General features: G+C 50.0%; 1 protein-coding gene across 1 annotated transcript; it reads left to right on the plus strand.

The window, feature by feature from the left end:
* Nucleotides 1-12802: 12802 nt before the first annotated feature.
* Nucleotides 12803-21527, plus strand: LOC113180835 (4-hydroxyphenylpyruvate dioxygenase). Its single transcript, XM_077796838.1, has 14 exons — nucleotides 12803-12865; nucleotides 12979-13005; nucleotides 13499-13561; nucleotides 13862-13966; nucleotides 14381-14423; nucleotides 14577-14659; nucleotides 15799-15888; nucleotides 16850-16953; nucleotides 17357-17434; nucleotides 18127-18289; nucleotides 18411-18482; nucleotides 19829-19951; nucleotides 21061-21177; nucleotides 21255-21527. Exons 1-14 carry the CDS (start codon nucleotides 12863-12865, stop codon nucleotides 21363-21365), a joined length of 1182 nt encoding a protein of 393 aa, XP_077652964.1. The 5' UTR covers nucleotides 12803-12862; the 3' UTR covers nucleotides 21366-21527.
* Nucleotides 21528-23196: the final 1669 nt, after the last annotated feature.

Genomic DNA, 23196 nt, shown 5'->3' on the forward strand with positions numbered 1-23196 from the left:
CTTGACTAGCTAGCATGAGGAAGCCTTGGACTTGGGCCTCAATACCCGGGAAAGGCAAGAAGGAATTGTTACAGACAGTGAAGCTCCATTCAGGTGAGCTGGATCACCCTGGATTCAGTTTGTAATGGTAAGACTTAGCAACAATTTAAATGTTTTGTTCTAGGAAATGGTTAAAGAAATTGTGATACAGTCTTTCAATGGAAACACACACACACACACACACAGACACACACACACACAGAGGCATGAGTACAAACATGTATACTTATTACCATGAAAAAAGTGTTACAAAGTATATGTAAAAATTATCTACAGAAAAGTATCATATCCATACATGTGGATCTATTTTTAGAAAGTAGTCTGTATAGATATTACCAAAAGGTCCACCAAGGTTGTTTATAGATAAAGGTTATTAGTGGGTTTGCTTTCTTTATTTTTTCCTCTTTTTTGTTTAATTAACTATACACTTCTAGTCATATTCAATAAAAATATGATTTTCCAATTTTAAAAAATGCATGGCAGGCATGGTATACCCTCGTGTAGTAGTCCCTGTGACTTGGGAGCCTGAAGCAAGAGGTTTACTTGAGCCCAGGAGTTTCGAACCAGCCTGGGCAACATAGCAAGAACCTGACTCTTTTTAATTATTGTTATTTTAGATGCTGATGAACCTTTATTTTATTCATTTATTTATATGCAGTGCAGAGAACAAAACCCAGAACTTCACACATGCAAGGCAAGCGCTCTACCACTGAGCCACAACCCCAGCCCCTGACTTTTTTTAAAGTGCACAAAATTATAAAGAAAATTTGCCTGTAATCCTAGCTCTCAGGAGTCTGAAGCAGGAGGATAGCAAGTTTGAGGCCAGCGTGGGCAACTTAGTGAGACCCTGTCCCAAATAAAACAAAAAGAGCTGGGATGTGCCTCAGTGGTAGAGCACTTGCCTGGCATGTGCAAGGCCCTGGTCTCAATCCTCAAGAGTGAAGGAAAAAAACAAAGGAGCCAGGCACAAAGGCACACGCCTGTAATCCCAGCAGTTCAGGAGGCTGAGGCAGGAGAATCACAAGTTCAAAGCCAGCATCAGTAACAATGAGGCTCTAAGCAACTCAGTGAGACCCTATCTCTAAATAAATCACAAAATAGGGCTGGGGATGTGGCTCAATGGTGGAGTGCCCCTGAATTCAATTCCTGGTACCAAATATAAATAAATAAATAAATTAATTAATTAATTAATTAATTTTAAAAAATTTTTTTAAAGGAAAAGAAAAATTTAAAAGCCAATCCAATTCATCTTATTGAAACAAGATTCAGATAACATAAAATAAGCCATTTTAAAGTGAAAAATTCAGTGGCAGTAAGCACATTCTCCATGTTGGGCAGCTCTCACCTTGGTCTAGTTCCAGAACATTTCTTTCCACCAGCTGTAAGGAAAACTCTGTACCCATGAGCAGTCCCCGGTTTCCCTAACCCCCCAGCAAGCAACAGTCCACACCTTGTCTCTGTGGACCTGTCTGTTCTGGATAATGTCATGGAAATGAAATTCAAAAGAATACAATTTTCAAGCCAATGGTTTCACATAAAAATACAAATGTCTAAGTTCTCTTCAACAAAATCTGGCCACGCTGGGCCCATGTCTGTCCCCACAGGCCTCTCATACCTCTTCCATTTCTAAGAAATCCTTTGGGTCTTCAGAGGCAGTGAGGTACGCCATGAAAGCTGAGAAACTAGGACTGGGGGGAAGGAGAAAGGAATCCCAACTCCACCTGCTGGTATGAACCCCTTAGTTTCTCTGCAACAGGGGTACAATAAGACAGACCTCACAGGGTTATGTTGAATGCAGGTGCATTGCATTGAACACATTGCCACCTCTGTCCCTGTAGGTAATGGAGACATACTACAACTCTCCCTAATATTTGGAAATGGGGATAGGGGATCCAGAGAGGTTAAGCAATATATTGAAGGCAACTGAGCAAATCAGAAGCCAAAGTGAACTCCCCTTTGGCTTCTGCCAAAAGTAAAAGTCAGCACTCCACAGTGAAAGGAGGGAGACGTTTGCAAGCCTGGGGACTGTGGGTAGCAAGGGTACAGGCTGGAAGGGATCAATGGCTGGTCTTGAGTAACTCCACCCATGGCTTATGCAAGTAACAGAGCACTGACGTGATGGTAGTTTGGACTGAAGGGAAGGAAAACCCCTTTGATATGCCCTGGGCTTTGCTGCCACCTTCCCGGGGGCACCGATTTTCTCCTTTTATCCCCCAGTCATGGGGACCTCCCACTCCAATCCTCAGGCAACTGCAGGAGGGAGAGCTGCAGGGACTCAGAAGAACGTCCCTTCAATTCCTCAGGAAGCCTGTGAGTCGATTTTAAAAAATATTACTAGAAATTAAGTTACGTTTAAAAATCAAGTTTAGGGCTGGGATTGTGGTTCGGGGGTAGAGTACTCGCCTAGCACGGGCGGGACCCGGGTTCGATCCTCAGCACCACATAAAAATAAAGGCATTGTGTTGGGTCCATCTACACCTAAAAAATAAATATTTTAAAAAACCAAGTTTAAAAGCAGCAAAACACCCCACAACTAAATGATTAAATTAAAGCTAATAAATGTTCAAATCTCATCACTTCTGAATTATTTCACTCATTTTTATAATAACATATATTCCTGAGCTTGTTTACATCTATAACAACCATGTGATGTGTTATTGCACATGGCTTTATTTAAAATTTTTTTTTGGCATTGGGGATTGGACTCAGGGGTGCTTTACCATGGAGCTACATCCCCAGTACTTTTTTATTTTATTTTATTTTTTATTTGAGACATGGTCTTACTAAGTTGCTGAGGTTGGCTTTGAACTTGCCAGCCTTCCGCCTCAGCCTTCTAAAGAGCTGGAACTTCAGGGTGTGCCCGGTAGGGGGCTTGGCTCAGCATTTGCTAGCCACAGTGGACCTCTTGCTGAGGTTCAGTTTTGTCTGTAGAACGGGAAATAGCAGTGATGCCAGAGGATTAAGCAGGCACTATAATGAGCGGGGTGAGGTGGTGTGTGCTATCCATCCATGGCACAGGGGGTGGGGGATTAGGGCTGGTCCCTAGAAACAGACCTCAAAGTGAAAGGTGACTTAGGAAACCACATGGGTGAAAGGAAAGGGGGGAGCTGCACTGGGGAGAAGTCATGGTGCAGACCTAACTGGGACTTGGCCAACCCTCCCAGGAGCGCTAGAAACAGACCTACCAGGCAGACTTGTGCTCCATTCCACTCAAATGGCCCAATCTTCCCATGCTCTTGCTCAGCTACCACATAGAGACTGCCTGGGAAGAATGTGGCCTCAAGCAGCCTGTGCAGCTGAGGCCGACCCTATAGGAGGTGACATCTGGCCTCTCTCCCCATAGCTGAGCAGCAAGTGAGTCCTTCCTGGTAAAGGAGTAGGCATGTCTACTCTACCCCCAAGGGTGCATTGACTTTAGAGAATTTAAAATAAAAATAAAAACAGCTAACGTCTGTTGATTTTATCATTTTGTGCCAGCAAACCTAAACAATGTTGATAATGACAATTTCTTCCCTGCTGAATCCACTCCCTCCACACACACACCCCTCCCCACGACTGTGAATACCTGCTTGGAGATATTGTTGTTGTTACTGTTATTATTATTCTCCTCAGGTTTGTCAGGACTAGCAGTGGCAAATGCTAGGAACAACTCCATCTAGCTAAAGCCGATGGGGAAATGTTGGGGGTTCCTGCAGAAGCTGGGAATGAGCCTCGAGGCTCAGGAACCTGCCCGCTCTCAGCTATGACTTCCTGTGCTGCCTTAGACCACAGACACACCTTCCCTCAGGGGGCTTCAATATAGCCACCACAGGACCATTCAATTGGGTTGGCAAACCCCAAGTTCAGAGGCAGCCCCTTCTCAAGTGGAAGTCCCAGGGCAAACCCACATTGGCCTCTTCTGGTCCTGTGATCATCCCTGATCCAACCACAGGGATTCTCATGGGGCAATTCTAGCTCACATGCCCCACCCCTAACACTAGGGAAAGGGTCCCCCAGAAGAAAAGGGAGAAGCTGTCAGAAGAGGAATGGATACTGGAGAGACAAAAACAAGTAGCCAGGAACCTGCTCGATACCCCCAGTGCCAAGCACAGAGGACAGGCTTCAAACCAGGTCAGATCCAGTGCCCTCGCTTGCAGGGTTTGGGGTACTAATATTCAAGAGCGGAGCTGAGAGTGGCCTAAGATCACCAGGTCCAGTGTCCAGAGATCTTATATCCTGTGCCATCAACTTTCTGGACCCTTCAGGCTGTCACTGATACCTGATGAAACAGCTGCCTGTCACCCCAATGCTCAGGCTCACAGCTCTGTGCCTCAAAAGATAAAGAGCAGTCCCACCCCGATGCCTGCCCAACTACACCAGCCCTGATAACAGGACCAGCTGGGCACCCTGGCCGGCCCTCACCCCGTCAGCACCCAACTGAGATCTCAGCACTTGCTTGGTGACTGTGCAGCCTGGATGGGGAGGAGGGACATTCTGTTCACAGTCTTACAAATTAGAATCCTCATTACTGTCTGTAGTTGTGGATTCCAGGAAGCAGAGCTCAGGGCTATTCGTTGTTTTTAGACCCATTAAAAAAGAAAAATAGTTGGGGTCTCCCTACATTGCCCAGGCCCATCTCAAACTCCTGAGATCAATTGATCCTCCTGCCTCAGCCTCCTGAGTAGCTGGGACTAAAGCAGGTGCCATTGCACCTGGCTTAGGTCTGCTTTTAAACTGTAACTAAAGCCTCTTGGTTTATTTGTTTCCCAAACATACCAAAGAGTCACAATGCAGCTGCTGAGCCACATTGTGCAAGCACAGCAGGTGGACAATGGGTGTGTGTCTGCTCAGCCTCTTCCCTTTGCTGACCTTGAGTAGAGCAGGCTTTAAAGTTCTGATCATGTTGCAACTCTGCTATAAAACAGTCAATAGACCCCACTGCCTCAAAGTAAAATCCAAATTCCTTAACTTGACATTTGAGAACCCTCCTTCCTCCCTTATAACAGTAAATCCATATTATGATCATTCACTGAGTGCCTGCCACATGCCAGGCATCAAGCAAAGTTCGCTGCATACATTAGATCAGATGGTCCTCATAGCAACCCTGTGAGGGAAGGTCCTATTAACCTTCCCATTGTACAGACAAGAAAACTGAGGCTCAGAGGGGGCGAGTGAATTTCCCCAGGCCGCTCTGCTAGTGATGGACACAGGAGCACAAGTCTCTGTGCTGAGGCTTTGCTCTACCCTGGGAGCTGCTGAGTCCCCTCATTCTGCTGCCAACACCATCCCTGACTACTTGACCTCTGTGCCAAGCTTGCCCTTTCCACTCAGCCATGGGCCAAAGGAAGTGGCACTTTCTCCAGGATCTTAGTGGGAAGCACCAGGAGAGCAGAATTTGCCTGCTGCTAGAAGATGACATGGAGATTATTTCTTTTTTCTTAAAATTTTTTTTTTTAGTTGTAGTTGGACACAATACCTTTATTTTATTTATTTGTATGTGGTTCTGAGGATGGAACCCAAGGCGTCTCATGTACCATGTGAGCGCTCTACCGCTGAGCCACAACCCCAACCCCCCTGTGGAGGTTATTTCTGGTCAGCTACAGCATGGTGAGATCAACTGAGAGTGTGGACTTTGGTGAGAGGCGGGCCTGGGTTCCATTTGCGGATGTTGACTTTCTAGCTGTGTGTCCTGAGGCACTTCTCTGAGCCTCCACTTTCTAGTCTGTAAAATGTGATGATAAAACCACCTCAGAGGATTGATGAGGGGTTGGATGAGGAAAGGGCAGGGCATGTTGCATGCTTACCACAGTCCAAGTAAAACAGAATGACCAGAAAATGGGGGGAGTTCATGTTACTGCCAACATGACTATTTTGAGTAAGCGCTCTGCCTCTAGAGGTGACTGCTTGGTGGATCACAACCCTTGTGTTGAAGACTCTTTTCTTTTACATTATGTTGTCAGCTCACTTCTTAGAACACCTAAAACATAGGGATGTAAGAAAAAGGAGATAAGTTAAACTATGCAAAAATTAAAAATTTTGGTGCTCCAAAGGCAGAGTGGCCATGCCTGTGATCCCAGGAACTCAGGAGGCTGAGGCAGGAGGATTGTGAGTTCAAGATCAACCTCAACAACTTAGCAAAGCCCTGTCTCAAAATAAGAAATAAGGACTGTTTGGGGGGCTCAATGGTAGAGCGCTTGCCTAGAATGAGCAAATCCCTGGGTTCAATCTCCCTGCTGTAAAACACCCACAAGACTGACCCATTTATATTGATATTCTGGAGAAGGCAAAACTGTAGGGTCAGAAAGTAGGTCTGAGGGGCCAGAGCCCCAAGGGGGTAAGGGATGGAGGGAGTGTGAAGGTGGGTGGGTACATTTGAGGGATTGTTCTTTATCTTGATTGTGGTGATGGTGACACAACTGTAGATGTTTTCCAAGGTACACTGAACACAGTGACTTCCACTCCGTGTAAATCATACCTCAACCAATATGACCCCCCCGCCCCGAAGTCTTGATTAGCAAAATTGTAAATTATGATGAAAATTGTGTAAATACAATTTGCTGCAGAACCAGGAAGGGCAATTAGATGCACTGAAAAGGAAATCAGCATGAAGACACTGTGCAGTCCATGCTCGGAAAAGCTGAAGGTTCCAAGTGACAAGACTGCACTGGTTCCTCTTCCTTTAACCCTCCATCAAGTCGTGAGACTAGGTGGCATGTTTAGCACTGCGGGAAAATAACAGCAAGAACAAAATGAAAACCACCTGTGAAAAGGTTTTGTTTTTACACAAATGGTAACTTATCACATACACTGTGCCTTTGTTGTTGTTGTTGTTGTTGTTTTAACTGAATGTACCTTGGAGCTCTTTCTCCATCATTACACAGAAAGTTCCTCTTACCAGGGATGGTAGCAATGCTCCCCAGCTCCCCACCTCCAGCTGCTGATCTTGTAGGCAGGCCTCTCTCAGAACCCCTGTAATTCTGCATGGTCTGTTCCCTTTGCCCTTGACCGAGACAACTTAACAGCAAAATTATCACCGGGAGGACCCCATGCAGCAGGGCGAGACCAACGCACAGCATCTGTCTCAGTTATCTCCTTCAGAGATCCTAGATGAAGCCAGCTAAAATGAGTCCCATTAGTCATCAAAGTCTATCTTAGAAAAGGAGGTGGTGGCAGGGTGTGCATGGGCCAGGCCATCAGAATATCAGGGCTCCCAGGGTGACCCCGACTGAGGGACCTAAGGCTCTCACTAGAGTCCAAATTATTCAGTTTTGTGCAGGTTGCAAATGCACCACTAGAGGCATCTTGTTCTAAACCCCTTTGCCAGCCAACAACCAGTCGGGACTGGATTCAGAATTCAAAGATTGAATCAGCTTGCCAAGGCGGCAGGGGGTGTTTTCCTCCAGGAAGAAGGGAAAGCTTCCAGAAACTTCACAAATGCCCTTTCCTCCTGTGCTGAGCCTCCCAGGTTCTTTCTATTATTAAAAAAAAAAAAAAATCTGTTTGTACCTGGAACATCCCCCAAACCCTCGTGTTAAAGGATTGGTCTGGTTGCTTCTGGAAGCAGTGGGAACTTAAGAGGCGGGACCTAGGGGAAGGTCCTCAGGTGATTGGGGGTGTGCCCTCCAAGGGATAGTGAGAGCCCAGCCCCTTCCTCCTCTGTCCCTTCACTTCCTGGCCATGAAGTAAGTGGTTTTGTTGCATCAAGAGCCTCCACCGTGATGCGCTGCCTCACTTCAGGCCCAAAGCCACGGGGCCAATGGACCAGGGGCTGGAAACCCCAAAACTGGGAGCCAAAACAAACTTTTGTTCTTGTAAATTGATTTATCTCAGGTATTTGATATAGTGACATAAAGCTGATAAATGGACCCACTCAGTAATTAAATCTTTAAATTTTTTCAATAACCCCAGACCTTTTGTCCAGATGGGCTTTGTATCAGATAGGGGAAAAAAGGGCATTTTTACAGAAATATTTTTATAAAACGTAACCAGAAAGATTCATTAGATTCAAGAAGAGATTCAGGAAAAAAAAAAGCCTGATTTTTCACAAATTTCCAAAATGGGTATATACAGCCTGGCATGGTAGTACAAACCTGTAATTCCAGCAACTCAGGAGGCTCATGTAGGAGGATTGCAAGTTTGAGGCTAGCCTCATCAAGTTTAAACAACCTGTTTCAAAATTCGGGACTGGGGTTGTGCCTCAGCAATACAGCACTTGCCTAGCACGGGCAAGGCCCTTGGTTCGATCCTCAGCACTACATAAAAATAAATAAATAAAATAAAGGTATTGTGTACAACTGCAAGTAAAAAAAAATAAATAAATATTTTAAAAAACATAATAAAATTTAAAAAATACTTTTTTGGTTGTAGATTGATATAATGCCTTTATTTTATTTTTGTATTGTTATGTGGTGCTGAGGATTGAATCCAGTGCCTCACACATGCTAGGCAAGTGCTCTCCCACTGAGCAACCCCAGCCCTAAAAAAGTTTTTTTTTTAAAAGGGCTGGGGAGTTAGCTCAATGGCAGAGCATACCAGGGTTCAATCCCTAGTACCAAAAAAAAAAAAAAAAAAGAAAAGAAAAGAAAAAGAAAGAAAGAATGCTTTATATAACTGACCACTAGAGCTGGTGATGCTGCTCCAGTGGTCAAGAGTTTGCCTAGCAGGTGACACCTCGGGCCTGATCTCTGACACTGTAAAACAATAAATTAATCAAATTTTAAAAACAATACATGGGCTGGGGCTGAGGCTCAATAGACCCCCAGGTACAGCAGTCACCTAACATGTATGAGGCCCTGGGTTCAATCCTCAGCATCACATAAAGATAAATAAAAATAAAGATATTGTGCCCAGGGGTTGGGGATGTGGCTCAAGCTGTAGCGCGCTCGCCTGGCATGTGTGCGACCCGGGTTCGATCCTCAGCACCACATACGAACAAAGATGTTGTGTCCGCCGAGAACTAAAAAAAAAAAAAACAAATAAATAAATAAAAAATAAATAAATAAATATTAAAAATTAAAAAAAAAAAAAAAGATATTGTGCCCAACTACAGCTAAAATAAATAAATAAATATTAAAAATATATATGTGTTACAGATATATAGATTATATATGTGTATACATATTTATAAATAAAAAGTTATATATATTACATAGAAAATTTATTTGTATGTGTGTATATAAACATATACACACATACATATATATTTTCTAATATATATATATATATATATAAATAAAATTTCCCAGCTAGGTGCGATGGCGTATGCCTGTAATCTTAGTGGCTCAGGAGGAGGAGGCAAGAGGATCCCAAGTTTAAAGCCACCCTCAGAAACTTAGCAAGGCTCTAAGCAACTGTCTCTAAATAAAATATAAAAAGGGCTGGGGGTCGGGGCTGGAGTTGTGGCTCAGTGGTAGAGCGCTCGCCTAGCACATGCAAGGCCCTGGGTTCAATCCTCACCACGACATAAAAAATAAAATAAAATAAAGGTATTGTGTCTGACTACAACTAAAGAAAAAGCAAAATATTAAGAAAAAAAGGGGGGGCTAGGGGTATGGCTCAGTGGGTGAGTGCCCCAGGGCTCAATCCCTGGTCCTGGTAGCAAAAAAAAAAAAAAAAAAAAAAAAAAAAAAAACCCTACCCTGTTGGTCCTGAGCTCCTGAGCAGCCTAGAGGAACGAAGTCTCACTGGGTCTGCTCTGCATTTGACCCAGTACTTCCTGCGGGTGCCCACTGGGAGAAAGTGAGTGAAGTGGAATCAGGTTCAGACCACAGTTGCAAAATGCAAGGGACCAGGAACAAGCAAGAGCAGACGGAGGGGCCCAGGCCTTATGATGTGGCCTCCCCAACATGCTGCTGTGGGTGGGGATCCTGAGTTAAAGGAACCACGGAAAGATGGAGCTGGAACTGGGGCGTGGCATGTAAATCACATGTGCTAGCCCTGGGTTCTATCCCCAGCACTGGTAGGGAACCAAGGCAGGCAGGCAGGGCGGGAAGAGCAGGCTAATCTTGGATGAGCAAGAGCAAACCTTTCATCAAGGCTTCTGTAAGTGACCCAGGTGGTCCAGCAGATCCAAGGAGTTTTCGCCCTATGTGGCCCCACAGAGGGGTGACTCCAATCTGCCACCATCCTGGAGTCAGGATCTGACTCACTGGGCAAAGCAACTGTGCCTGACTTTGGCTTGGAGTCAGTGTCAGGCACCTGGGGTCTGTGCAGCCAGGACTGCAGGGCCAGGCTGCCTGGTGGGGCCATCAGGGTGCCAAGGAGGAGGGTGCCAGGGCGCCAGGGCTGCAGCCTCTGGGATGCTCACACTCCACTCCAGGGAAGCGCTGCTTGACTTTCAGCCTTTCATTCCCCAAACAAAGCTTCTGCCTTGTGAAGAAGTGAACCAGGCAGGGTCATCGCCAGTGTGTCAGGCTGAGTAGAGATGCCATGGCTGCCAGCACAGCGCCAGAAGTCCCCAAGAGCAACCCCAGTTCAGTGACTTGCTAGGAGCACTCGCAGTCCTGTTTACAGCCACAGGCACCATGGGATTCAGTATAGCCAAAGAGCAGAGCCAAGTGAGCAAAGGGAAAGGTAAACCAGGTGAAGTCACAGGAAGCCAGCGAAGCTCCCAGTCCTCAGCCCCGTGGGGTCACATGCTCATTCCTGCAGCAGGCTGTGAAGTGGTTGGTCTCTGCGAGGGACGCTGGACCGAGTCAGAGTCCACCAGGGTTCTGCCAGGTGTGGGTTGTTGGCACTCTCTACAGAGAACAGCCCAAATCCCAGGGAAGGGGAAACCAGTGTGTGTGTGTGTGTGTGTGTGTGTGTGTGTGTGTGTGTGTGTGTGTGTGTTTCTCCCCGCTGTGGTGCCAAGGATCAAACCCAGGGCCTCACACATGGTAGGCAAGTGCTCTACCACCCAGCTCCACCTCCACCCGCCACTTGTGCAAACCCTCTGGGCATAACCACTCTGGTCATCTCTGAAATCCAGATTCCAGGTGCCAGCCCGGCCCCCAGTGTGTACCCTTTCTGCCCCTCAGGGTGTGGTGCAGGTTGGATCTCACGTGCCCATCTGTTTAGAGTGACAGTTGAGCAAGTTCCCTGGAACCCACCTCTTGGCCCAGGCTGGGCACAGAGAGCAACGGCCACATCCCACTGCTGCTAATCTGTTATCACCTGAGCCCAGTCCGAGCTAGTGGCATCAGGGAGGAACAAGGGTGCTCCAGGCACAGGGCTACACATGTTCCCCACCCAGGGCTCTGCCCACAGATGGCAGTGGCACCTGTAGGCATCCAGATGGGACTCAGACCCACAATGTTTCTGTAAGCAAAGTCCAGAGGGGAGGAGGAACATAGTCACCACCCCTGCTCAGTTGAACTGGACACCAGCCTTTGGCTCCCAGGGCTGCTGATGACGTGCTTCCTGGATTCAACAAACATTGACCTTGTGCCCAGCATATTAGCCAGGCCAGGCTCCAGGAATAAGGGTTTGAGTTGGCCATAGTGTGCAGGGGACAAGGTGTTCCTGCTGGCTTGGGGGGAAGGGTGGGCTGCACTGAGCTCTTCTCCCCCAGTGGAACCTTCTAGGCCTGTGAGCTCCACTCTAGTTTTATCAAATGGAAAATAGACTCAGGGAGCTAAAGTGGATGTGGGTGGTGGGGAGGCAGGAAGCCCGGAGAGCCATCTAGGAGGTAAAAAATGAGGGGGTGGGACCACCTCATCTGCCTACAGAGTAGCCCAGAAGACAGAGAAAGGCAGGGAGGGGATGGGTGGATGGGTGGATGAGACCCAGCTGCAGAGTCCAATGGGCTGCAGGGCAGAGTTCTGTTCTAACCCCAAGGTCACCAGCTCTGTGACTTTGGGAAAATGCGTTTGCCACTCTGGCCTCAGTTTCCTGGGGACATCAATATCTCCCATTTCGATGCAATTTAAACTGTGGGCCCCAGAGGTAGAAGCCCTGGCTCACACTCCAGTTCTGTGCAGCCACTTGCCAAGGGCACAGCCTGGGAGAGTCCTCTGTCCTGTACTCCAACCCCCAGGGTTGCTGGCCAGGGTTTCCATCATCAAAGCAATGAAGAGAGTTTCAGGAAACTGGCATGGACCCAGAGCCTGGTGGGTGCTGGAGACTGAGGCAGGGGCAAGGCCAATGCTCTCTTCCAATACTCAGGCCATAGCAATGTCAAGGACTCAACCCAATCAGGGCCCCCCAAATCACAAAGAAACAGCTATTGAGCCTGTGTGCTGTGCACTGTGCAGGTGCAACTCCAAAGACTGGCACTGTATCTCACAGAAGTCCTTCCATGCTATTATGGTTCTCATTTTATAGATGGAAAAACTGAGGTCAGAGGATCTATGGCATTCCCCAGTCACACAGTATAGAGCAGAACCAGAAAGCAAACCCCTGTACACGTGCTCCAACTGCCATGGAAAAACACTTTTATCCCAAAGACAGTCTATGTGTTTGTTCTGCCAAGAGGGATTCAAGACCAGTGCTCAGATTCCCGGAGTAAGAAGTTCTCAAGCTACCACTGCCCTCAAGCTGGCCTTGGCTTCTGAGCTTTGACTCTGGATGACAAAGATCACAGTCCCACCCTGGGGTCCTGGCGAAAATGTACCCTGGACTCCTTGCCCTGGCTCTGCCCCCACTGCCTAGTGGACCAGGGTAAGTCACTCCCCCTCTGAGCCTGGCAGCATTGCCTTGTCCTGTGAGGCTCAGAGGCAAGGCCTTTGGAGCTGAGCCCACCTCCCCACCCCCAGGCGATCAGGGAGGTCAGGGGAAGGCCCTGCCCCCTGGTAAATACCTCTGTCCAGCACTCCCAAGCTGTGTGTCCCTGTCTTCCTGGCTGGAAGCTTGACCCAGATCAGCCATGGTGAGGGTCTGCCTAGGGCCATGGTGGCTCCCCGGGGGATGAGGACCTGCCATGAGACTTCAGCAGTGCCTGTCCCCCTGGCAGAGCCTCACTGTCTCTTTCTTTCTCCTTAGACGACCTATACTGACAAAGGAGCAAAGGTGAGCAGGAAGGGAATGGGGGACCTGGGTCCAGAAGGGTGTCTGGGCTGGGGAGACCAGCATGTGAGCACAAAGTGGAGAGGAACAAGATTGGGGGTCTGTTAATACCTGGGCTCCCCCAGACTGGCTGGACTCACTTGCACCCTCCTGAAAAACTGTCAGCTCTTCTTCATTCACTTGCTGACTTCTTCATCTCATCTGGAAGCTATGGCTAAGTCTCCCTTCAATCCCTGCTGCTGTGGCTGTTCCTCCTGGGAAAGCTGGGCTGCCTCCTGAGGGGCCTTCCCAGTCCCAAATACTCCTGCACACTCCAGGGGCTCAATTTCTAAGTGAGCAGTGTCTCCTGAGGCCAGGCAGAGCTCGGTGGGGTTTGGCCTCTCGTAGGTGCTAGGGCTGAGTCCGGACGCGGGAGCGGGCAGGGGAAACCTCTCCACCTACCCTTCTCTAGACCTCCTTCCAAGGACTCAGCCTCCGTCCTTCTCTCCTCCTACAGCCTGAGAGAGGCCGATTCCTTCACTTCCACTCTGTGACCTTCTGGGTTGGCAACGCCAAGCAGGTATAAACCAGGGCAAGGTGTTGGAGTGGGCAGAGGACTGGCAAGAGGGCCCCCTGGACAGGGCAGACCCCCAGCTGGTCTGGGATTGAATCCTGGAATGGGGAAATGGGGGCCCAGTAGGGGTCCAAAGCTTTGAACCCCAGCTGGAAACTTCTGGGAGGGCACAATGTACCCAAGAGTAGCCTTTTCCCCAGTGCAGTCTCTGCTCCTGGGCAAGAGGGCAGGCAGGGGACAGGGACTCTCATCTGGGCCCCAGGGAGGTTCTCCACCCTCACGAACACTTCACCTCTCTGTCTTTAGGCTGCCTCCTTCTACTGCAGCAAGATGGGCTTCGAGCCACTAGCCTACAGGGGCCTGGAGACGGGCTCCCGGGAGGTGGTCAGCCATGTGGTCAAGCAAGGAAAGGTGCGTCCACACCCCAGGGACCCCTTGCTCTCAGGGCTTCTTGGGTCTAACGTGGGACCTTCCCAGGCGGGTCTCCTCAGCCTGGTCCAGTGCTGGCCCCCCAAGTTCAGCAAGCCAAGGCCATAGATGTAGGGAGTTTCAGCAGAGTTGTGGCCCATGGGGTTCTGGGAGTTCTCCCCCAGGGGACCCAACAGCTGATCATGGGTCCCAGGGGTGGCACGGGAGAAAGTCCCCAACCCTCAGGACCAGGGGGAGAGGCAAGACAGATAAGGAGCTAGAAGCTGTGATTCAGGAGTCCTGCATGGCTGCCCCCTGCTCCACCAGGGATTTGTGGGGGTGAGCAGGATGGAGGGGAGGTGCACCTGCCCACACTCCCCTGAGCCACTGGTCACACCCCCTTCTCCACCACTGTAGATTGTGTTTGTCTTCTCCTCTGCACTCAACCCCTGGAATAAAGGTGAGGGGCCCCGGGGTGGCAGCAGGGCTGTTGGATGGGGTCAGGGGTCAGAGGGCAGGGCCTGGGAAGGGCACGAGGGGGGCTGAGCCCAGAAGGCTGAGAGCCTGTCCAGGGGCCTTGAACTCCAGTGCCAGCGCTCCCTGCCGACCACAGAGATGGGCGACCACCTGGTGAAACACGGGGATGGTGTGAAGGACGTGGCTTTCGAGGTGGAAGACTGTGACTACATCGTGCAGGTGAGAATGCACCTGGGCTGGCCTGGGAAGAGGCCTTAGGCGCATCTGGCTCTCCTTGGGCCACAGGGACCCTGTCAGTCAGGGTTGGATGTTGGCATGACATACCTAAATCCTAGTGACAGAAGCCTGGCCCTTACTGTGTGTCCTAGCTTTCATGTTCCCACACATGTAAAATGGGGATAATCATAGCCTGTACCTCACTGAGTTTTAAAAGAGGAAATGGAGCCAGACATGGTGGCACATGCCTGTAATCTAGCAGCTCAGGAGGCTGAGGCAAGAGGATCAAAAGTTCAAGGGCAGAGTCAGCAACTTAGTGATGCTCTAAGCAACTTAGGGAGACCCTGCCTCAAAGTAACACTAGAAAGGGCTGGGGATATGGCTCAATGATTAAGTGCCTCTGGGTTTCAAACACGGGTACTAGAGAGAGAGAGAGAGAGAGAGAGAGAGATGGGGGGGGGAGAGTGGAAATTACAATTTCTGGACTATGACTCTGAACCAAATGCAGCCCTAAAGACAGGTGAGGCCTGGGTTCAATCCCCAGCACTGAAGGGGGAAAAAAAAAAGGTGGATTGGAGGTTCAGAGTAGATTCCAGAGCTAGTATGACTGGGTCTGGATCTTCCCAGCTGTGTAAAGTCGTGTTCCTCAGTGTAGAAGGCAGACAGTGCTGCTGTGAGGACTGCTGAGTGCATCCCCAGAACAAGCCTGGCCTGGGTGTCGCATTGGCCTGCAGTAAGCAAGGGCTTGCTAAATTAAGGCACAGACCTGGCATGCAGGGCTCCTGGCAGGGCTCCTGGCACAGGGCCCGACACACAGAGGTCACTTCAGAAATGTCCACCCCCATTCTTCTTATCCTCTACTCTTTGTACAGGGAGGGAAGCTGAGGCCTGGAGGGGGAGGAGGGCCACAGAGTGAGTTAGGAGAAGCAGACACACACATACACACCGCCTTGTCTCCCAAGCCCCAACTCTGAGCCTGGGCCTCAGTTTCCCTTCTTGCTCAACAGGGATTAGGCACACTTTGGAGGGGGGACAGGTGACACTGCCATGTCAGAACCACATAGAGCATCCCAGCCAGAGCAGCAGGCCAGGACTCGGGGGCCCCAGCATTCACTGCCTCCCCCTGCTCCATCTCCCTACAGAAAGCCCGAGAACGGGGGGCCAAGGTAGTACGGGAGCCCTGGGTGGAGGAAGACAAATTTGGGAAGGTGAAGTTTGCTGTGCTACAGACGGTGAGTTCCCTTTGATGTCCCTGTTCCTCCTGCTGCCAAAATCCACTGAGATGCCAGGATGCTCCTAATTCACCCCATTACACCATCCCACCCATGGGCCTCAGAACGTGGGCTTCCCCTGGGCTCTGACCTCTCAAAGTGCCTGGCCAGAGTGCAGAGGTGGGGCCACCAGCCACCCTTCCCAGGTTCCCCTCCCCCCCCCCCCAGTGAGAGGTAACAGCTTGGGGTTATCAGCTTTGTACAGAGGCTTGTTCAAAAGGAGAGAAGGGTGGGCCTGGGAAGCCATGCCCCACACTAGCTATGAGTCCATGAACAGACCAACTTCCCTCTCGGTGACTCAATTTAAATAAATTGGATCTGGACTCCTGTGTGACCTGGGGCACACTAATGCACCATTTTGTGCCTCAGATACTTCAGCTAGAACCCCAGTCAGGGCCATTGTGAGGGCTGAGTGTGACCATTGGTGTAGAGCACTTAGAAGAGCAGAGCTTGGCACACCATAGATACTCAGCAGAGATGATTCTGCAGCCCCGTGCTGCTCTAGGACAGAGACAACCCGAGGTCCCACCTCCTCAAGATCACATCAGGCATTAAGCCCATTGAACACCCTTTAGCATGATTAGAGCTGATGCCTCCATGGTTTTCATCGTCAACACAGTTTCATTGAGCACCTGCTATGCGCCAGGCACTGCCTAGGAGCCAAAGACAGCATGATGAGTAAAAGAGCATCCCTGTCTCCACAGGGCTTCTGGTCCCCTGAGGCAGTTAGATTGAGATTGAAACTCCTAAGTAAATGATAGAAGGCAACACATGTCAGTCAGGGGAAGTGACTTTCCCAGGATCGACTTAGGAACTCAGGCTGGTTCGGGGCCATGAAAAGACCCAGCCCTGCCCAACCCCATCCCCCTGCCTGAGCATGGGTGGGGTCCTAGGGCTGAGCCAGTCTGCTTCCCACCTGCAGTATGGGGACACCACCCACACTCTGGTGGAGAAGACGAACTACACTGGCCGGTTCTTACCTGGATTCGAGGCCCCCCTGCTCAAGGACTCCCTGCTTCCCAAGCTGTGAGTGCCCCAGGCTGCAGGAGTTGGGTGGAAAGCCCTGAGGCGGGTGGAGAGCCTGTCCCCCTCCTCCATGTGGACTGGGCTTCTGTGATGGGACCAAGCTCCTGGTGGCTGCTGGAGCCCTCTGAGGGCACAGAGCAAACGGGCCCCAACACCTGAGGGCCCCAGGTCCCATCCCAGCCTCCTCCCTCCTCAACCAGTGGACCTTGGACAGGGTGCTGCAGTTTTCAATGGCCCTGGGTCTTCATCTATAAAGTAGGGGTTGCACTAATGAGTTAATTAAGCGCTTTGGCCCCCTGTAAGAGCTGTGTAGGTGGGTGCTGTGGCTATAACGGTGTCAGTGGGATTGGTGAGATTTGAAGGGCAGCCTTCTCCTTGCCCCTCAGTGCTGTCCTTTTCCTAGGCCCAAGTGTGGTCTCGAGATCATTGATCATGTTGTAGGAAATCAGCCTGATCAGGAGATGTTGTCTGCCTCAGAATGGTGAGCCCTGTCCCTCCCCCACAAAGGCCCTGGACCTAGTCCTTGTACCAGGTGAAAAGGAGCACAGGTGGGTGGGAGGTGAACCAGGGTCAGCCCTTCAGTTATTCCCCACACATCTGTCCCCTGAAGAACAAGGGGTTCATGGCCTATAGCAATTCACAGCTCCCCCCATGGGGAACTGCAGGGGTGTTCCTTCCAGTCAGTGGGGGGCAGATGCCTCTACCTGACTTGGTCTGCTTCCTGCTGACCTCCCACGGTGGGAGGTGGGGACAGATCAGAGCAGAGGTCTGAGCTCCCTTTAGAACAAACCCAATCATGGGAACTGACTGGCTCTGGCCATAACATTAACATACTCCTGAGGCAGAGCCCTGGGTGACCTAATCACCACTCAAGGTTCCCTAATACCATCGCACTAGCAGTTAAAGGCCAGCAGGAGGCACAGGAGCACCCTGCACCACCCAGTCCCCCTGCCTCAGCATGGCCTCCTATGTGGCTTCTGATATGAGACACTTTATTTCCACCTTGAGAAAAACTGTCACAACAAGGGTAAAGACCTCCAGCATGTATGATGTGATTGTCATCTCCTTTCTGGAGACCCCTTGGGGATATGTTCTGGAGGGTGGAAGTGGGAGCACGGGAAGCCAGTCCCAGGCCAGAACTCAGAGCAGATGTGTCCTGCCTGCCACCTGCAGGTACCTGAGGAACCTACAGTTCCACCGCTTCTGGTCTGTGGATGACACACAAGTGCACACAGAGTACAGCTCTCTGCGCTCCATTGTGGTGACCAACTATGAGGAGACCATCAAGATGCCCATTAATGAGCCCGCAATGGGCAGGAAGAAGTCCCAGATCCAGGTGCGGCCCTGCCTGGCTGGGGAAGGAGAGAGGAGGGAAGAGGCTTGAGGCCTCTGGCAGGGCAGGGCAGGGGTGTGGGGAACAGAAGCAATGACAGGGGCCTCCTGTTCGCCTTTCCCAGGAATATGTGGACTATAATGGGGGAGCTGGAGTCCAGCACATTGCCCTGAAGACCCAGGACATCATCACAGCGGTTAGAACACCATCCCTGGTCTTAAGCCCCCTTCCTTCAGCTCCAGGGATGGTCTCTGCAGAATGGGAAGGGTGGGGGCAGTGGCATTCTGGGTTCCCTTCTCCAGCCTGGAGGGCTGACAGGGTTCCCTGCCTGGTTCCTGCAACTCCTGTGCTAGTAATCCCAATCCGCCTCACTCAGAAGAGTTTGGTGTCTCTAGCACACTCTGGCTTTAGTGGTGACAGATGCCAGAGGATAAGGAAGACTGCATCCTGCTCCCAGATCTACAAGACCCTTGCCATTTGTCTCTGGGGCACTCAGCAGCCTTCCTGGGCTTCAGCTGCCTCACCTCGAAAATGAGGATGTTATTCTATAAGATGAGACTTGTCCTTTCCTCCAAATCAAGCACCCTGTGTCTATAGCTCTAGCCCTTGGGGAAGCCATGCTGCCCTCCTCTTGCCTAGGCCTTAAGGGGAAGAGCCTGGACTATCCCATCCAATCCTGTGGAACTTCATTTGTATCATGCCTGTTGAGGCTCTGCCATGTGCTAGGTGCTATTTTAGGTATGTGGGACACATTAGTAACAGTTTCTGCTCTTATGGAGTCAAAAAGCAAATTAAATAAATAGGTGGTGTGAGAGGTCTGGAAGAACAGGTGGGATATGGAGGAGCAAGGGTGGGTCTTTTCACCTTTAAAGTGGTTGAAGGAAGGTCACATGGGGAAGGAGACTTTTGAGAATGCAAAGGGTTGGAAGGACAGAAGCCCATGGAAATCTCCAAGAAGGACCATGGGCAGGAGGGATGGCTCAGGCAAAGGCCCTGAGATGGGCATCTTCCAGGAAGGTTGCAGTAACAGCAAGGAGATCATCAGTGTGACTGGAACTGAATGAGCAAGGGAAAGAGAGGTGGGAGATGGAGTCTAAGGTGGAAGTGGGGGCAGCTGGTGAGGGCCTGGCAAGAACCTGGAATTGGACTCTGAGAAGAGGCACCACCCCGAGGTAAGCACCGACTGGCATGATTTGGCCTGTGTTTGAATAAAATCCACTCTGGCTTCTCTGCTGAGAACAGATACTTAAATCTCTCGATGCCTCAGTTTCCCAGCTATGAAATGCACAGAGCAGGATTGCTTCAGGGACAGGAGGAGGCAAGACTAGAAAGACAGCCACATAATGGGTGCTCTGTGAATGTCATGGATCCCTGCTCTAATGGGATTCAGACAAGGACAGAAGGGGCTGAGGCCACACTGCATCTTGGCACTCAGGAGAGCAAGGACAGGGATCCTGCCTCCTCATGGCCCAGCAGCTCTACCTGGCTTAAGGACACTGAGCCTAGAAAGACAGAGGCTGACTTCAACCTGCTCTAAGACAGATTCGTAGCCTGAGAGACCGAGGCCTGGAGTTCTTGAGTGTTCCGTCAACCTACTACAAGCAACTTCGGGAGAATCTCAAGACAGCCAAGATCCGGGTGAAAGAGAGCATTGACGTGCTGGAGGTGAGGCCCAGCGGGATGCTAGGCCACTGGCAACATGAGCCCTGAGTTCCATCTGGCCTCCCCCACACTGCAGCAGACACAGGCACACAGAGGGAAAACCAGAAAGAAACAGAGTATGTGTGTGTGTCGTTGCCATATAAAGTTAAAACAGGCAACCTAGGGCTACGTTAATGGCGAACTTTCTGAGAAGGTGACTTTAATTGAAAGCTATATAATAAGAGGGACCTGGCCAAGAAGAGAGCTAGGAAGAGCATCCCAGCAGAGGGAAGAGCAGGTGCAAAGGTGATGGGGTGGGAGCAAGCTCCAAGTGCTTGAGGAGCAGGAAGAAGGCTCGTGTGGATTGAAGACAGCATCTGAGAAGAGGTGTACCAAGGCAGGTAGGCGGTTCCACTTGGGGACTCTTAGGACGGGATTTTGCACTTCTTTAGCCACAAAGCATTGAAGTTTTATGTTTTTGTTTTTGTTTTTTGTTTTTGCTTATATCAGCTTTTTTGGGGCATAGAAGTCACATTAAATGTTACCCCATTATCTATATGCTAAAATCAAAACAAATCTTAGATTTTTTTTTTTGTACAAGGTATTGAACCCAGGAGTGCTTCACCACTGAGCCACACCTCCAGCCCTTTCTATATTTTATTTACAGACAGAGTCTCACTGTGTTGCTTAGGACCTTGCTAAGTTGCTGAAGCTGGGTTTGAACTCGTGATCTTCCTGCCTCAACCTTCAAGATGCTGGGATTACAGGCGTATGCCACCATGCCCAGCTCAAATTAAGAACATTTTCATTTTTCCCCAAAGAAACCCTGATCCTCTTAGTTGTTACCTCCCAAACCCTGCACTTCACTCCTCCTCCCCCAACTTTAGGCAACCACTAGACTCCCTTTGGTCTTACAGATTTGCCTAGTCTGGAATTTCATATAAATGAAACCATACAACATGTGATCTGTTATGACTAGGTTTTTTCACTTAGTATAAAGTCTTCAAGGTTCATCCAGTTTTAGCCTAAGTCAGTACTTCATTTCTTTTTGTGTGTGGAGTGCTGGGGATTGAACCCAGGACCTCACACATGCTAAGCAATCCTTCTAACGGAACTCCCTGTCTCTCGCCCAGGAGCTGAAAATCCTGGTGGATTATGACGAGAAAGGCTACCTCCTGCAGATCTTCACCAAACCTATGCAGGACAGGCCTACACTCTTCCTGGAAGTCATCCAGCGCCACAACCACCAGGTAGGCCCTGAGCAGGGCCTGCAGGGAGCACCATCGGCTTTCTGGGTCCCCAGCTCACCTGCTGTCTCCCACTCCAGGGTTTTGGAGCCGGCAACTTCAACTCGCTGTTCAAGGCTTTCGAGGAGGAGCAGGCGATCCGAGGCAACCTCACAGATCTGGAGACCAACGGGGAGGTGTCCGGCATGTAGGCCCCGCCCACCGAAGGCCAAGCCCCTAGTACTGCAACACGCCCACCCTCTCCGCCCTCAAAGTCAGATCCGAGGGTCTCGCTTCCGCATTTAGACCCCAATCGACTTCGGGATCCAAGGCTCCGCCCACCGCTGACCACGCCCCCCTGGTTGAGCGACTCTTGCGATTAAAGTGGACCTGGTCCAAGGCGGTGTGTGGAGTTTGTGCCCGGGAGGAGCAGTGGCGCCCCTTCGCCACGAGGGGGAGGCCAGCGCCACGGCATTTCGGAGGCATCTGCCTTAGGGGATCCCCGCGCTCTGCGACCCGAGCTGGCGTAGGGTGGGGTGCAAGCGCTTTGCTAAGCGGGACTGCGCTGGCCGGGGGGATTTCTGGAACACGGGGAGCCTACAATCTAGAGGAAAGGACGGGTAATACCGTTTCCTAGAAGACAGTCAAGCAGGTCTGAGGTTGAGAGGCGATGGAGGTGGGAGGAGGACTAATTCAATCGAGGGAAAGCCCCTCTGAGAAGGTGACTTTGGGGAGCCGCAGAGGGAAATCGGGGAAAGCGTTTCTCTGGTAAAGATAGCGGCAAGAGATAAGGTCCTGAAGTGGGACAGAAGGTGGCAGCATCCAGACTGGTGGCTTTATGACTGCTAAAGATGCGCTGTCTTGGATTTGGTTACTGGGCGTCCAAACCTCTGAACAAGTGAGAGGGGAGAGTTAGCCAAGGTACTTTAGGGGCGCCATCCTTGCTGGGCAACCAAAGGACTCTGGACAGGTAGAAGGGATCTGAGCCTCTCAGCTTCTGCCCTGCACCCTCACGTGACAGTTCACAATGCCCCACCCAATGCCACTACACCCGCCCTTGTCCCCAGTGAGAAATACTTTTAGAAAGGGGCTCTTCATACTCAACCACCAGCGACCCTTGCAAAAGAATGAGGCAACTGGTCCTAAAACCCTTGAGAGGCAAGTATTTCTTCAAAATCAAAGAAGAGGGGGTTAGGGGAGTAGCTCAGCAGTAAAGAGTTTGCCTAGAATGTGTGTGCAAGGCCCTGGGTGCTGTCAGTCCCCAGCACAGCAAAAACAGACAAACAAACAAAAAATCACGCAGCAAAGAAGAGATGGGTGGGGGGCAAATTTGGTCTCTTTCTTCTTCTTTTCATGTTGACATCCCTCCCTGAATAAGAGTCAACTCAAAACTAGGTACAGGTATCCGGATGGATCTCCAGGCAGGGGGAAAAAATCTGAGATGGTATTATGGGGGAAATTGAGAGATTTTTTTTTTCAGATTAGAAAAAATATCAGGGTTTCTGGGATCATGAAATTCAAAAATGAAAAGAACATGGGAGAGAATCAAGATGAACAGGGGCCAGGCCCATGCAAAAATAGTCTCCCTCTATTCTCCCATGACTTATGCAAAGAGAAATTCTATAACCCAGAAGGCGGCAGATTGGTGGCTTCTAGGCTAAATCTGGCCCATAGATGTATTTTATATTGTCTGCATGGTTTCAAACAAGTTTGCAACAATATTGTAGAAAGTTGTGTTCTTTTATATACAGACTCTGGTTTTTTCTGGAGCAGTCAGAGGACTCAGGCTTGCCTTCCTATGCAGCAACAGGCAGCTGGTGCTAAGTGTAGGTGCCTCTTTAGATTCATCTGAAGGTTTGGGTTCTGGGCAGAGTAATCCCCCGTTAGCTGGGCTCAGACTAGGGAACCAGACTGCCAGGTTCACATCCTGATCATCGCTACCTGTATGACCTTGGCATGCTACCTGGCTTCTCAGTGCCTGTGTTTCTTCATCTCTTGAACAGTGCTGAGAGCTGCCGAGTTTCATATCAAAGGTGTGGCTTG

Source organism: Urocitellus parryii, chromosome 3 (genome assembly GCF_045843805.1).
Source record: "Urocitellus parryii isolate mUroPar1 chromosome 3, mUroPar1.hap1, whole genome shotgun sequence".
Lineage (NCBI taxonomy): Eukaryota > Metazoa > Chordata > Mammalia > Rodentia > Sciuridae > Urocitellus > Urocitellus parryii.